The sequence below is a fragment of the Sinocyclocheilus rhinocerous genome, unplaced genomic scaffold (assembly GCF_001515625.1).
Source record: "Sinocyclocheilus rhinocerous isolate Xijiao unplaced genomic scaffold, SAMN03320098_v1.1 scaffold1007, whole genome shotgun sequence".
Classification (NCBI taxonomy): Eukaryota; Metazoa; Chordata; class Actinopteri; order Cypriniformes; family Cyprinidae; genus Sinocyclocheilus; species Sinocyclocheilus rhinocerous.
In genome coordinates, this window is record NW_015631056.1 from 288,196 (window position 1) to 301,464 (window position 13,269).

At 35.9% G+C, this 13,269-nt stretch overlaps 1 protein-coding gene across 5 annotated transcripts in view; it reads right to left on the reverse strand.

Annotated features, from left to right (window-relative positions):
- Positions 1 to 2,007: 2,007 nt before the first annotated feature.
- LOC107741405 (vacuolar protein sorting-associated protein 13C-like) overlaps positions 2,008 to 13,269 on the reverse strand; it is a 51,428-nt gene continuing 40,166 nt past the window's right edge. For all 5 annotated transcript variants that reach the window (XM_016554128.1, XM_016554126.1, XM_016554124.1 and 2 more), the window contains 15 exons: positions 13,150 to 13,219; positions 12,378 to 12,489; positions 12,070 to 12,183; positions 11,303 to 11,436; positions 11,135 to 11,216; positions 10,889 to 11,002; positions 9,589 to 9,664; positions 9,328 to 9,491; positions 9,137 to 9,182; positions 8,883 to 9,006; positions 5,996 to 6,110; positions 3,802 to 3,893; positions 3,582 to 3,705; positions 3,371 to 3,454; positions 2,008 to 2,608 (listed from right to left, as the gene is read on the reverse strand). In XM_016554128.1, the coding sequence (XP_016409614.1) occupies positions 2,510 to 2,608; positions 3,371 to 3,454; positions 3,582 to 3,705; positions 3,802 to 3,893; positions 5,996 to 6,110; positions 8,883 to 9,006; positions 9,137 to 9,182; positions 9,328 to 9,491; positions 9,589 to 9,664; positions 10,889 to 11,002; positions 11,135 to 11,216; positions 11,303 to 11,436; positions 12,070 to 12,183; positions 12,378 to 12,489; positions 13,150 to 13,219 (1,550 nt within the window). In that variant the 3' untranslated portion in view covers positions 2,008 to 2,509. The remainder of the gene's footprint in view (positions 2,609 to 3,370; positions 3,455 to 3,581; positions 3,706 to 3,801; positions 3,894 to 5,995; positions 6,111 to 8,882; positions 9,007 to 9,136; positions 9,183 to 9,327; positions 9,492 to 9,588; positions 9,665 to 10,888; positions 11,003 to 11,134; positions 11,217 to 11,302; positions 11,437 to 12,069; positions 12,184 to 12,377; positions 12,490 to 13,149; positions 13,220 to 13,269) is intronic.

Consider the following 13,269-nt stretch of genomic DNA (forward strand, 5'->3'; position numbering starts at 1 on the left):
ACAATATAGCTTTAGTTAGAACATTTATTAGATAAAAATGTCTTGGAAAATATATGTAATGTTTTGTTCTCAATGGACCCTCTGCTCTATATCCTTTTAAATCGATACTATAAAGGACAGTTATTTGTACAAAAAGTAATCCACTTCTCTCAACTTTGTTCATTATTTTTAGCCAATTTGATTCTCTGTTTTTTTAATCAAAATGCAATACTATAGTTTTAATTGTGGCATGAACCTATGCTAGTTTTCACAATAGAGTTCAGTCATGAGATTGATCTTAGATACTGCAGTTTTACTGTGCTGCATTGCCATACGAAGTTGTGATAAGCATTACAGTAAACTGAATGTTTCTGAAAACAGCTATTATCTAGAGAGGCAGACGAGATTGGGAAATTCTTATATAATAACCCATGACATTCCTAGTGTTTGCACTGGATTAGTGGAGATTATCTATGACATTTGGTGACTTTAGCTGTTACAGCTGTCTATACACAGTGGCATTGACCTGTGGGTGTATGTCTGGTCGACTGATGCATAGGAAATAAGAGGACATGGAAATACCCAGCGCTGGGGCATGGGATAACCAACCTCTCCTTTCCTGCCCACACCAGGCTAATAGGGGTCACTTGCACCAACATACAGGAAGCCCAGATACTTAGCAACATGGAGAGGATCCTTTCACTGTACATCATTGTGGGAAAACTGTGGAATACGGTGCAATCTTTCCTTGCCATATAAACAGGCACCCTTTAATAATTTTTTGGTTACTTCCAAAACAAACAAGTAATGAGAGGTAAAGCTAAACTCATATCATAGTCTCCACCTCAAATAGCAGGTGTGGTCTGTCAATTGAATTGTTTTACTACATAGTCATAGTACACTATGAGAGAACAAAACATTGTAGTGTTATAATTTTTAAGAAGCTGAGAGCAACTTTGTGTATTATATGTGTCACTGTTGAGCAAAACCTGTGGAAGGATGATCTAGAACACAAAATGCTGTATACGAGTTTTTGTCTTTCTTTTATGACAGGATTTGTAATCAAGATAAGTGAGCTAAACTGGACAAGCCTCATACATTACAGTTGTATATTGAAGTGATGTATTTTTATAGCAAGTGCAAAATAATAATAATTAACAAAACAATCTCTTTTCCATATTTGTTTTCTCCCATCATCAAGACCTATCTCAAGCAAACATGACAACAAAAGGCAAAGTGCTTACTGCTTAAACATCTAAAAAAATCTAGTTCTAACTCCCAAAGTTCAGAGATACATTCACATTATTTTTAGCCAATTTGATTCTCTATTTTTTTAATCAAAATGCAATACTATAGTTTTAATTGTGGCATGAACCTATGCTAGTTTTCACAATAGAGTTCAGTCATGAGATTGATTTTAGATACTGCAGTTTTACTGTGCTGCATTGCCATACGAGGTTGTGATAAGCATTACAGTAAACTGAATGTTTCTGAAAACAGCTATTATCTAGAGAGGCAGACGAGATTGGGAAATTCTTATATAATAACCCATGACATTCCTAGTGTTTGCACTGGATTAGTGGAGATTATCTATGACATTTGGTGACTTTAGCTGTTACAGCTGTCTATACACAGTGGCATTGACCTGTGGGTGTATGTCTGGTCGACTGATGCATAGGAAATAAGAGGACATGGAAATACCCAGCGCTGGGGCATGGGATAACCAACCTCTCCTTTCCTGCCCACACCAGGCTAATAGGGGTCACTTGCACCAACATACAGGAAGCCCAGATACTTAGCAACATGGAGAGGATCCTTTCACTGTACATCATTGTGGGAAAACTGTGGAATACGGTGCAATCTTTCCTTGCCATATAAACAGGCACCCTTTAATAATTTTTTGGTTACTTCCAAAACAAACAAGTAATGAGAGGTAAAGCTAAACTCATATCATAGTCTCCACCTCAAATAGCAGGTGTGGTCTGTCAATTGAATTGTTTTACTACATAGTCATAGTACACTATGAGAGAACAAAACATTGTAGTGTTATAATTTTTAAGAAGCTGAGAGCAACTTTGTGTATTATATGTGTCACTGTTGAGCAAAACCTGTGGAAGGATGATCTAGAACACAAAATGCTGTATACGAGTTTTTGTCTTTCTTTTATGACAGGATTTGTAATCAAGATAAGTGAGCTAAACTGGACAAGCCTCATACATTACAGTTGTATATTGAAGTGATGTATTTTTATAGCAAGTGCAAAATAATAATAATTAACAAAACAATCTCTTTTCCATATTTGTTTTCTCCCATCATCAAGACCTCAAGCAAAACACAAGGCGAAGTGCTTAAGCATCCAAAAAAATGTAGTTCTAACTCCAAAAATTCAGAGACACATTCAAAACTTCATTGAGTTTAACTAATAGATTTGCTAAAATATATTTCTATACATAATTGATACTTTGAATGCTAGGCAGTATATTAAACGGAGATGATGTGGGCATGCGTTTACATGGTTTGTCTGGCTAATTTAAATGTTGCCCATTTTGATGAAGCGCTGTGATTTCTGCCGTGCCATCTGATATTGCCTGCGTGCAAACTGGGCACTGTCAATTCCTTCTCGCAGTCTCTGTGGAGTGTGAAGCAAAAGAGGTCAAAGAGGCCACCGCTTGTTCTTGACAGAAAATGAAAAGCAGTCATTTTGATAGCAATGTACTTTTACTCAGTATAGAGGCATGTAAGCATGAAAGAGATAAAACTAGTGCAACCTGTGCAACTAGCTTAATCACAACTTGGCATCTGTGAAACAGCAAGCTAAATATACTGTAAAATGCCCGGTCTCATATTTAACACTGGGCATTGACATTTTGCTTGCCAGTTTCACATTGATGAAATTGAATTCATTATAGGAATAGTTTACACAAAAATAGAAATGAGCTGAAAATGTACTCACCCTCAGGCCATCCAAGATCTAGATGTGTTTGTTTCTTCATTGAAACAGATCAGGAAAAAAATTACCATTACATCATTTGCTCACCAGTGGATCCTCTGCAGTGGATGGGTGCCATCAGCATGAGTGTCAATACATCTTATAAAAACATAACAATAATCCACAATGTTTTTATAGGCTTTTTGAACTCTCATTCTGACGGCGCCCATTCACTGCAGAGGATCCATTGGTGAGCAAGTGATGTAATACTACATTTCTCCAAATTTGTTTTCCGATGAAGAAACAAACTAAACTATATCATAGATGGCCTAAGGGTGAATGCATTTTCAGCAAATTTTCAATAGTGAACTATTCCTTCAAAAGCTAAATAATTTTCAAGCAGCAGTTTTAATTTATAATCCACACACACACACACACAAAACCCACGTCTGTGATTTTTACCTCAGCCATGTCAGCATGTCTCATGTGTATCACTTTCACTAGCATCTGTCCATCCTTCTTAATGAGGTTTAATTTGTTCTGTTCCTGCACCAACATCCAGATGTTTGTAAAGCAATGTTAATTAGTTGATCATGACTTTATCAGTATGTTTTAAATTATACACTTATCACTGTGCTGTTAGGAAGCATGTAAAAGGAAGCCATTTATGTACCCGGTAATATATCTTCAGATCTCCTCCTTCTTTGCTTGGAGGCCTTTGAAAGTTCTCAAATTGACATTCCCATTCTTTATTGAAATGTCCAATCACGTCGATCTCCTTCACACACATCACTCTCCTGCATGATAAATAAACCAACACACAGCAAGTACATATGGAAAAGGGAAAACTGGCAAAATGCCACGGTTTCATCATTTTTCTGTTGTTGGAATACCTGTTGGTGATAATGATGTTTGTTTTTTTGTACCCTGGGTACTCATAGTGTTCTCTGAAGATCTCTCCATCCAACTGTTTAATCTCAGACCTCTGAAAAACATACACGCTCATACAGCACAATACACCAAATACTGTAGAGACTGCACCCAAATATTTTTCAGCAATAATGATCTGAATCAAAACGAATAAAAAAAATAAAAAAAACACACACACACACAGAAAATTCAAATCAGAAAATGCATCCAAAATGCATAAAACTGATCATGGCAAAGAGGAGTATTGATTTATTCCAGATTATTTGGGTCAAAACAAAGGCCTCAAGCAAACTTCAATTAATACAATTACAACACAGTAAAGCCACATTAAAACAAACAATTACATGACAATTATGAACCACATGTCTTATATAAGATATAGTGTATAAAGTATATAGGAAAATACATCAGACATTAATTCCAACATGCACTGTAAAATGCCCATTTAGTGCATATAAATACGTTTGCATATATTAATATGCATTTTTATGTATTGACAATGATTGAGAATAATGTTTACATTATATTTTTAATAAATACATTTTATGTAGACTGTAATATTGTGTTAACAGACTTTATATTCATGGAAATGTATTTACAGACATAAATTCAAAGAAACTAAAATGAAGTTTAGAAAAATAGACGAACTTTGGAAGTTCCACATCCTATTTCTAACAAATCTAATAATTGTTTAAATATTAATAATGAAAATCTATTATTGTTTGCCAGTGTGGCTCTAAAGTCTTAAAATTACCTTGTTTTTGTGAATTTCAAATAATATATTTGGGGGAAAATATGATATTGACTAATGAGTTTATGTTTGGATATATTTGCCATTAACTGATACAAAATAAAAGTATATACTGATATAAAACTGATATAATAGAAATGTCTGAGGTATAATGCCGAAATATTTTTGGCAAAATTAATGGAGACCAATAAGAAAAAACATGTTTTCTAGATAAGAAAAGTAGCACAGCCATAAAAGTGCACAAGACAGACAACTTCAGATGCAGACTTAGGATAATATATCATTTTCTAAACACAATCATGTAACATTCTATTGTAGGTGGACCAAGCTAGACTGAGCCTAGTACTGGATATCCAGTTTGGTTCATTTAAGTGCTACAATATCTCTGTGTTCTCAAATGTTTTCAGTAACACCTTTAAAGGAACACTCCACTATTTTTGAAAATTGGCTCATTTTCCAACTCCCCTAGAGTTAAACAGCTGAGTTTTACCGATAGTGGAGTGTTCCTTTAAGGTAATAGTCCCAATGCCATCTCCCACTCCCAATTTACATTTCCTCAGGCTGCATTTGGGAAAGGACAGAAAAGAGAGAAAAAGAACAAATTAAATGAGTAGGAAAACAGGAATTAATTTCTTCACAGCATGGCAGGAGTCAGCTCAACTTTGGAGTTTAAGGTCAGTTTTAATGAAGAACACAGTTGGAATTTTAACAAGGGGACTTGGAATTTGGTTGCGTTTAACTCCTCAGTTGAATAATCACATCACAATAAGACAATTGTTTTGTTTTGTTTTGTTTCCTGAAAATGGTATATTTAAATATGCACTAATTAACAAAAATTTCCAGAACAGAAATCTGAACATTAGATAAAGCCAGGTTCAAAGTTCTTGTTTTATTTTTGTTGATATTATAGAGTTTAAAAAGTTTTTACAGAGGGGATTTTAGAGAGAATAATTTTTTTTATAATTCCATAAATCAGAAAGTGCTGTTAACATTCAGGAAAAAAAAAATCAACACATTTTTAGGAATAAAATGTTACATAAATCAGGATGATATATATGAACAAATCCCTCTGTAAAAACCTTCCGAATATAAATAGGAATAAAACTGGAAAGTTTGGTGCATGTAAGTCCTACTGAAGTGGAGCTTTCTGGCTCAGCGCATGAGGAATAGTCTGAAATGCGACAATGCTATGGAAGCAAAATAGTCCAAAATCTTGAAATTGACCAGTTCATGAAAAAAACAATGGTTTTGCCTTAATTTGTCAAACTGACTCCAATCCTTCAAAACAGTTTGGCTGTTAGTAGTTAGTAGTTGTAAATTTAAAAAAAAATGGAGGGTTATGCTGATTAAAATCCTTCCCATCGGGGTCTAGTAGCCTGGTCAGTGGGGTTGACAGGTGACCTCACCTGAAAGAGGTCATAGCCCTCCGACTCATGGTGGTTGTAGGGCCGTATGATGCCGTCCTCTTGTATGAGACGCACTGGCCTTAATTTAGTCACCTCTTCAGTCGATTCCGCCACTCTGCAAATCAAGGCAGCAACAGCATGTTATATAACTCTCACAAAGACTGTTTATTCATCTAAAATGCGTGGGCAATGGGTGAGTCATTCTTAACAACAGGTAGTGAACAGAATCTACTCGATTAAATTTCATCTGAGCATGCCCGAACAGCCTTGAACAAATGCAATTCATCTCAAAGAGTCATTTCAAAATAATCAACCTACAAAGTTTCTTTGTGCTATTGCGTGCAGTGTCTGATTCCTTAAGCCCTCTCTCACCTTTGGTTACTTCTACAGTGCGAGCATGGAAAAGCAATATGATTAGTTCATACAGACAGAGCTGATCGATTCAAGTGTATAAGATGGAGAGCAGAACGAATGGTGATGATTGAGCGCATATGCTAGAGAATCACTGGAGGGGTTGGGGGGGCATCACTGTTCCAGCTTGTCGTGAAAGGTTTGGCATGAAAAAGCCAGGGGCGGGAACACCACAGATTGGCCAACTCATTTTTCCAGAGTGGAATTAAAGGCATGGGTGCACAATGTGATTGGTTAGCCTGGTCATCGACTGCCTTTGAAATCATAATGCTTCTTTTGCTATTGCTTGGAGAGCGCCTGGTCACACTAGGCAGTGCTGTATCATAGAGTCCAGTGCATCAGCAGTGCAGTGAGCTCATGCAGTGGACTTGGTCTGACAAGCAGAGCAGTCGGAAAGAGGGACATTATCCAAAGTTCAGCCAAAATTATACTCATTTACACATTGTTCCAAATCTGTACATTCTTCCTTCTGTGGAACACAAAAGATGAGTTTGTCCATATAATGAAACTCAATAGATGCTTTTCACATTAGGTGTCTCAGTCATTGTGGGTGTCAACAGCAGAAATCGTCATAGTTTGGTAAATTTCTAAAACAGCGGCAAACTGACACAACAACAAATATAATTTTTGAATTTCTATTTGCTCCAATAGCTAAAGTTCCCGTCGGATTGCGTCGGCTGTGGGGATGAAGACGACAACTCCCATGATTCCACACTCAGTCACGGCGTCATCAAACTACGCCTTTGTTTCTTTGTTTGTTTTGAATACACGCCCTCTAGCGGCGAAAACGTACATATTGTACCTTTAGTAACTGTGGAAACTCGTCACCACTTACAAACTTGTCTGTAAAAAGGGTCCACGGACAAAAAGACAAACATTTTAAAAATAACATTTTATGTTCCACAGAAGAATGAATTTCATACAGGTTTGAAATGACATAAGGGTGAGTAAATGGTGACCATTTTTATTTGTTTGAACTATTCCTTTAACTATGATTATAAGGACATTACACACCATTTGAAACTTTGGTTTAAAGGGGTCATATGATGCGATTTCAAATTTTCCTTTCTCTTTGGAGTGTTACAAGCTCTTGGTGCATAAAGAAGATCTGTAAAGTTGCAAAGACTAAAGTCTCAAATCCAAAGAGATATTCTTTATAAAAGTTAAGAGTCAGCCACGCCTACCTAAAACGCCTCATTTCCCTTGAACATAGTTACAAGTGAGTATATGTGCTTATCTGTACTTTCGCTTCTCTCTATGCTCCTCTGCTCCTGTCTGTGCTGCTCTGCTCATCAGACTTTCCACTGGCCCCAAAATGCACCAGTGAAAGGGGTGTGGAGATCAGAAGCAAATGTAACAATTATGGGAAAATAGGCACATGTTAATTACTCCAGTTATAAGGGGATTCTTGAACTGCAGATTATGGCAGAATGCTCTGCACTACAGCTCACATCCTTTGCTTCCCATGATGCAATGCTTACCTTTCAACCATTCATAACCTGTAGATTAAAAATTCTTTCATGCTGCAAAATTCACTTTTTTTTTTGGACCCAGGAAACAAGCAAACCCCACTGAGTGAATGCAGAGGGATCATTCACCGTCATGTCTTTGGGTAACATAGGCACATACATTCACACTTCAGTCATTCAGTCCTTCATACGCACATTTGTACACATATACACTCATGAGCTTCCAAATACTCACTGAACTAAAAAGAACAAACACATCCAGGAATTAACTTATGAAAAACATGAAAGAAAGAGTCACAAAATTAGTTGACACGGGAAAACAAAAGCAACACTATGTGAGAAAAAAAAAAAAAAAACAAAGACAAAAGAGACAAAGTAGGACACTGACACTCAGTTGACAGCCGACAGTATATTAGAAAATTACCACAGGAAATTTGTAACTAAATATTAAATATTTTTCTTGTCCTTTCAGAATGGATATCATTAATCTAATCTTCTTTTTCAAAATGTGTATGTAAAGTGCACATCAGTGCTTACATAATATGATACATCAATATATCTCTTCCCTAGTAGGAATGACAAGATTTCCACTCTGCAAAAATGACTAAATATGGGCCCTCCTAAAACCGCTTGTGGTATTATTATGACCACATATGAGTTTTTGGGTTCAAAATATTGCTTAAACAAAAATCATTTGAAAGTAAGAACTATGCTTTTAAATGTTTGGGGTCGATAAGATCTCTTATGCTCAACAAGGCAGCATTTATTTGATCAGAAATAGAGTAAAAACTGTAATATTGTGAAATATTAAAAATAGCTATCTCTCTATTTTATTATATTTTAAATATATTTAATGTGTGTTTGCTGAATAAGAGTATAAGTTTAAAAAAAACCTTACTAACCCAAAACTTTTGAGCGGTGGTGTATGTACATGGCTGTCCGAATGTGTGAGTCAGTGTTTGTATGTGTGGATGTAGATATAATATTCATGTGCATCTGTGTCTCACCTTTGAATGCCCTGAAAAGTACTGCTTGCCATGTCTATGATGCCCCCTGTAGGTCTGGCCACCACTCCAACCAGGCCTTTCCCAATGCCCTTGAAGAAGCCTGCAGCCCCCTCTTTCTTCGCCCCTAAACCCATGACGATATATTATGCATCATATTTGTGCATTTTCAATTCCCAATCATTTTTGGCATCACTGAATACAAAAAAGATCAAATTCATTCAAGTGAGTGTTGCATGAGCAGTAAACTGCCATACCTTCCACCGGTTTGGTCACAATTCCTGTTACTCCACCAACCACACCCTGAAGGAGAACAGAGAAATGACAGAAGTCAGATCATGCTAAATACAATGCAATGGTATTATCTATAATGCACAAAATAGAAAGGCAAATGCTTTGATGTCGTCTTGGATGCTTTTTTATTTGTGTAGGAACTTGTGTTCAGTACCTTGAGGAAACCCTTTCCTCCTTTAGCCAGACTCTCTCCAAAGTCTTTAGTGGGTCTGTTCATCTCCTCCCTCCGTTTCTGCTGATACTCTTTGTCCATAGTGATGGCAGCCAAGCCTTTTCCTACAGTGCCTGTTATACGAGACACCATCCCAGCTGCGCCCCCTAGGAAGATAATGTCGAAAATAATCATGTGCATTAAGGATCCTCTGTGAGTATATGTGGGTTTGAGAGAGAAAAGCAGGAAAGCAGGGATTCTTACCCACTGTGTGGCCCAGTAAACTTCGAACACCGATAACAAGACCTTCTGCAAATTCCTCAGGTCCTTGAACAGCCCCCTACACACACAAACAAATGTTATCAATCTAAAGTAGACCACACAAATCATAACTTGATAACCTTGTAAAACATGACACGTGAAAGAACAGTCAGAAATGTAGAAGTTTTTTTTTTAAATCGAACTGTAGAACCACGAGACAGAAAGCTAAAAATATATAAATATAAAGTTATATAAATAAATAATATATATATATAGACATTTAGACATTTAAATAATAATACAGCAGGCTGCATATATTAAATTAAATTAAATTAAAATTTTAATTTAAGGATTAAATGATTTGATGGTCATTTTAGTAGCCATAATACATCATTACATGCATTATATTGATATTTTAAATATTCCTCAAATACCTGTAAAAAATGACTGTGAATTTAACGGTAAAAGACTGTAAAAATGCTACAGTAAAAACCTGTTAAATGGTTAACGGTAAATTCCCCTACTATATACGGTGAAAAACTGTATTGGACATTACATGTATTGGACATTCATTTTACGGTAGTATACCGTTTTTGGAAGTGAAAAAGACTGTATAATTTACAGTGAATAACCGTAAATTGACATTCCCAGAATTCCCTGTGTTACATTTCAAATTTGATGTTTTTTTGTTGAAATAACTATGTTTCTTCTTAGTTTTTTCTTATCAGTTTTGTATATTAGGGTTGTGTGTTACACCTAATGTTGTTAAATGAACGTTTATTGCATTATTTCAGTTTCATGTGTGTTACCATGATGGTGTTTGGTGTTTGTGTGAATGACACTGTGCACCTTTTATATATGTTATTATTTAAAAGCTGCTTGTGATGGGCTTTGGTTCATCATGTGACTTTCTCATCACCACCTGCATTTGGTGGTTATCAGTGTACTACAAAGGTACAAAACAGATTTCAGTACATCAATAGTTGGTATATTAACATTATATCAGTTAATGAAATTACGGTATTAAATGTAAATTTAAGTTAAAACCTAAATCGTTGCTACCGTATTTTTTATGGTAAAATTCCGGCAACCACAGCTGCCGTTTTTTTACCGTAAATTTTACGGATTTTTTTTTTTACAGTGTGTGGTATCATATTTGACACTCTTTTCTATGTGGATGGGCTGATCTAGGTTACTCAAAGCTGTACTCATATCTGGCATTTGAAAGTTAACACACTCCCATTTGTAGTGAATTAAACGATGAGGCCTGAACAGATAGATAAATGAACAGCATGTGTCAGACCTGGATGGGCTCGTAGAAGAAAGCCTCCACTCCTTCTGATAAGCCTCGGATCAGCCCGAATGGATTTCCAAGAACATCCAGACCCAAAACCAGCACGTACATCTGCGTTAGGAACTATGAGGAGAGAAAGACACTCTGAACGTCCTTCTGATACAATGATTTAAAGTGAAAATGTAAGCGTGTTGGAGAGCGTTTGCTCATGGAATGAACTCTGACATTGCATGAGTGTGTATTTAGATCACCCACTTGCTCAGAGTAGTGTCTGATCACCGCCCACATCAGTTTCTCTCGTCGGTAGAACTGATATTTCACCTCAAAGTAAGCCAGTCTGAAACAAAGAGTGAGACAAAAAGACGTCAGTCGATGCCCATGTGAAAGTTATTATTAGGGTGCATGCACAGCTCAAAGTCTTACTTGAAAATCAGATCATCTACATCAGTGAGTGTGGCACCAATGCTTTTGAGCAGGAGGTTGACGGACTGGATGGCGACCATATCACCCTGCTCAGATTCATCTCCACTGGAGCCCAGAGACAGACTCAGGTGCAGCTATAGGAACACACACATAGTTTCCTAGGTCAATCATAAACAATTACATGTCATTTTACAGTTTGATGCGGCTACCTGTCAAGGAAATCCTTTTGCAATTTATCAATCATTTGACATTATTAAAAAATAATAAATGCATTTAAGATTTCTATTATAAATAAATCTGGTTCTTTTGAACTTTCTATTAAATCAAAGAATCAAAGATCAGAGTTTTCACAAAAATATCAATAATAACAACAGTTTTCAGCACATAAAATAATAAGAAATGAAATAAGAAATTTCTGAAGGATCACGTGACACTGAAGATTGGAGTAATGGCTGCTGAAAATTCAGCTTTGCCATTATTTAAAATATATTAACACAGAAAAGAGTTATTTTAATTCAATGTTATTCAATATCTCAATATTACTGTTTTTCTGTATATTTGACAAATAAATGCAACCTTGTTGAGACTTCTTTCAAAAACATTACAACACTAAATGGTAGTGTATGTAACTGTCCTGCCATGCTATTGCATGTGGAAAACTGAAACTAGGGAGCAGGTCTTATCTGAGATTTCAAATTTCTGTGACAAGTGACCCTGAAGAGAACATGTGCTGTGTTTTGGAGTGGACAGCGGTGCTGGCTCATTACTTTAATAGGAGAGATGTGGAAATGCTCAAAGAAGCTCAGGCCTGAGGTGTCTGTCATGGAGCTCTCCATCAGCTGAGCCTGCAGCGCCTCCAGATCCTTCTCTATCAGCTTATTCTGAAGCAGAGAGAAACACATACTGACATCTCCAGTCCCCTCTTCATTCACATTGCATAAAGCCACACCAGATTACAACACAAAAACAAAAGTAAGTAATTATGGAGGAAGTGTTTGCCACTGCAATCATTATGGATTATTTTATGAGTAAAAATATGTGACAACAACACGTGTCAGAAAAAAGCAGTAGTTACCCTCTCTTTACTATCCTGGGAGTCGGTAGCTGGGGTAAACAAGGCGAGGATTGCTCCCAAGAAGCCCTGATCGATCTTCACTGCCATCTCCTGCACTAATGCCATAAAGTACCTACACAAAAACAAACAATGCCAGTCAAAGGCTGGATCTACTTGTTCTTTATTCTACTCTATTCCCCAAATTAAAACAATAGTCATCAAAAATAAAAGTAATCAAAACTATAAAATAACAAATAGAATTATTGGAATTGTGTAGTGCCGATATATATATATATTTTTTTTACAGTACCATTCAAAGGTTTTGGGGTTGGTAAGATTTTAAAATGTTTCTGAAAGGCATCTATTATGCTCACCAAGGCGGCATGTGTTTAATCTATAATATAATAACAGTATAATATTAAAACAGCAATATTGTGAAATATTATTACAAATAATAAATAACTGTGGAAACGATTACATATTTTTCAAGATTCTTTGATGAACACAAAGTTGTGTTTGAAATGTAATGTTTTGTAATAATGTCATTACTGTCACTTTTGATTAATTTAAAGCATTCTTGCTGAATAAAAGTATTAATTCCTTAAAAAAAAACAACTTACTGATCCCAAACTTTTAAACAATGTGTATAGTATTTTTTAGAGAAATAAGAGAAACATTGGACTGATACTGTACATTTAGCAAAGATTTTGATTAGATTTAGATTTGCTGAGTGTAATTCAGAAATTAAATTAGTACAAGTAGTAGAAAATGTAATCACTGTGCCATCACTTACTTAAACTGCATGACTTGGCTGTGCTCATTAAACCTTGTGATGATGCTAACGTCGATAAACGGCTTCGGCTCTAAAGATAAAAGGTAAGATATGGTGTGTTCATGTCCACTCACTCTAAAT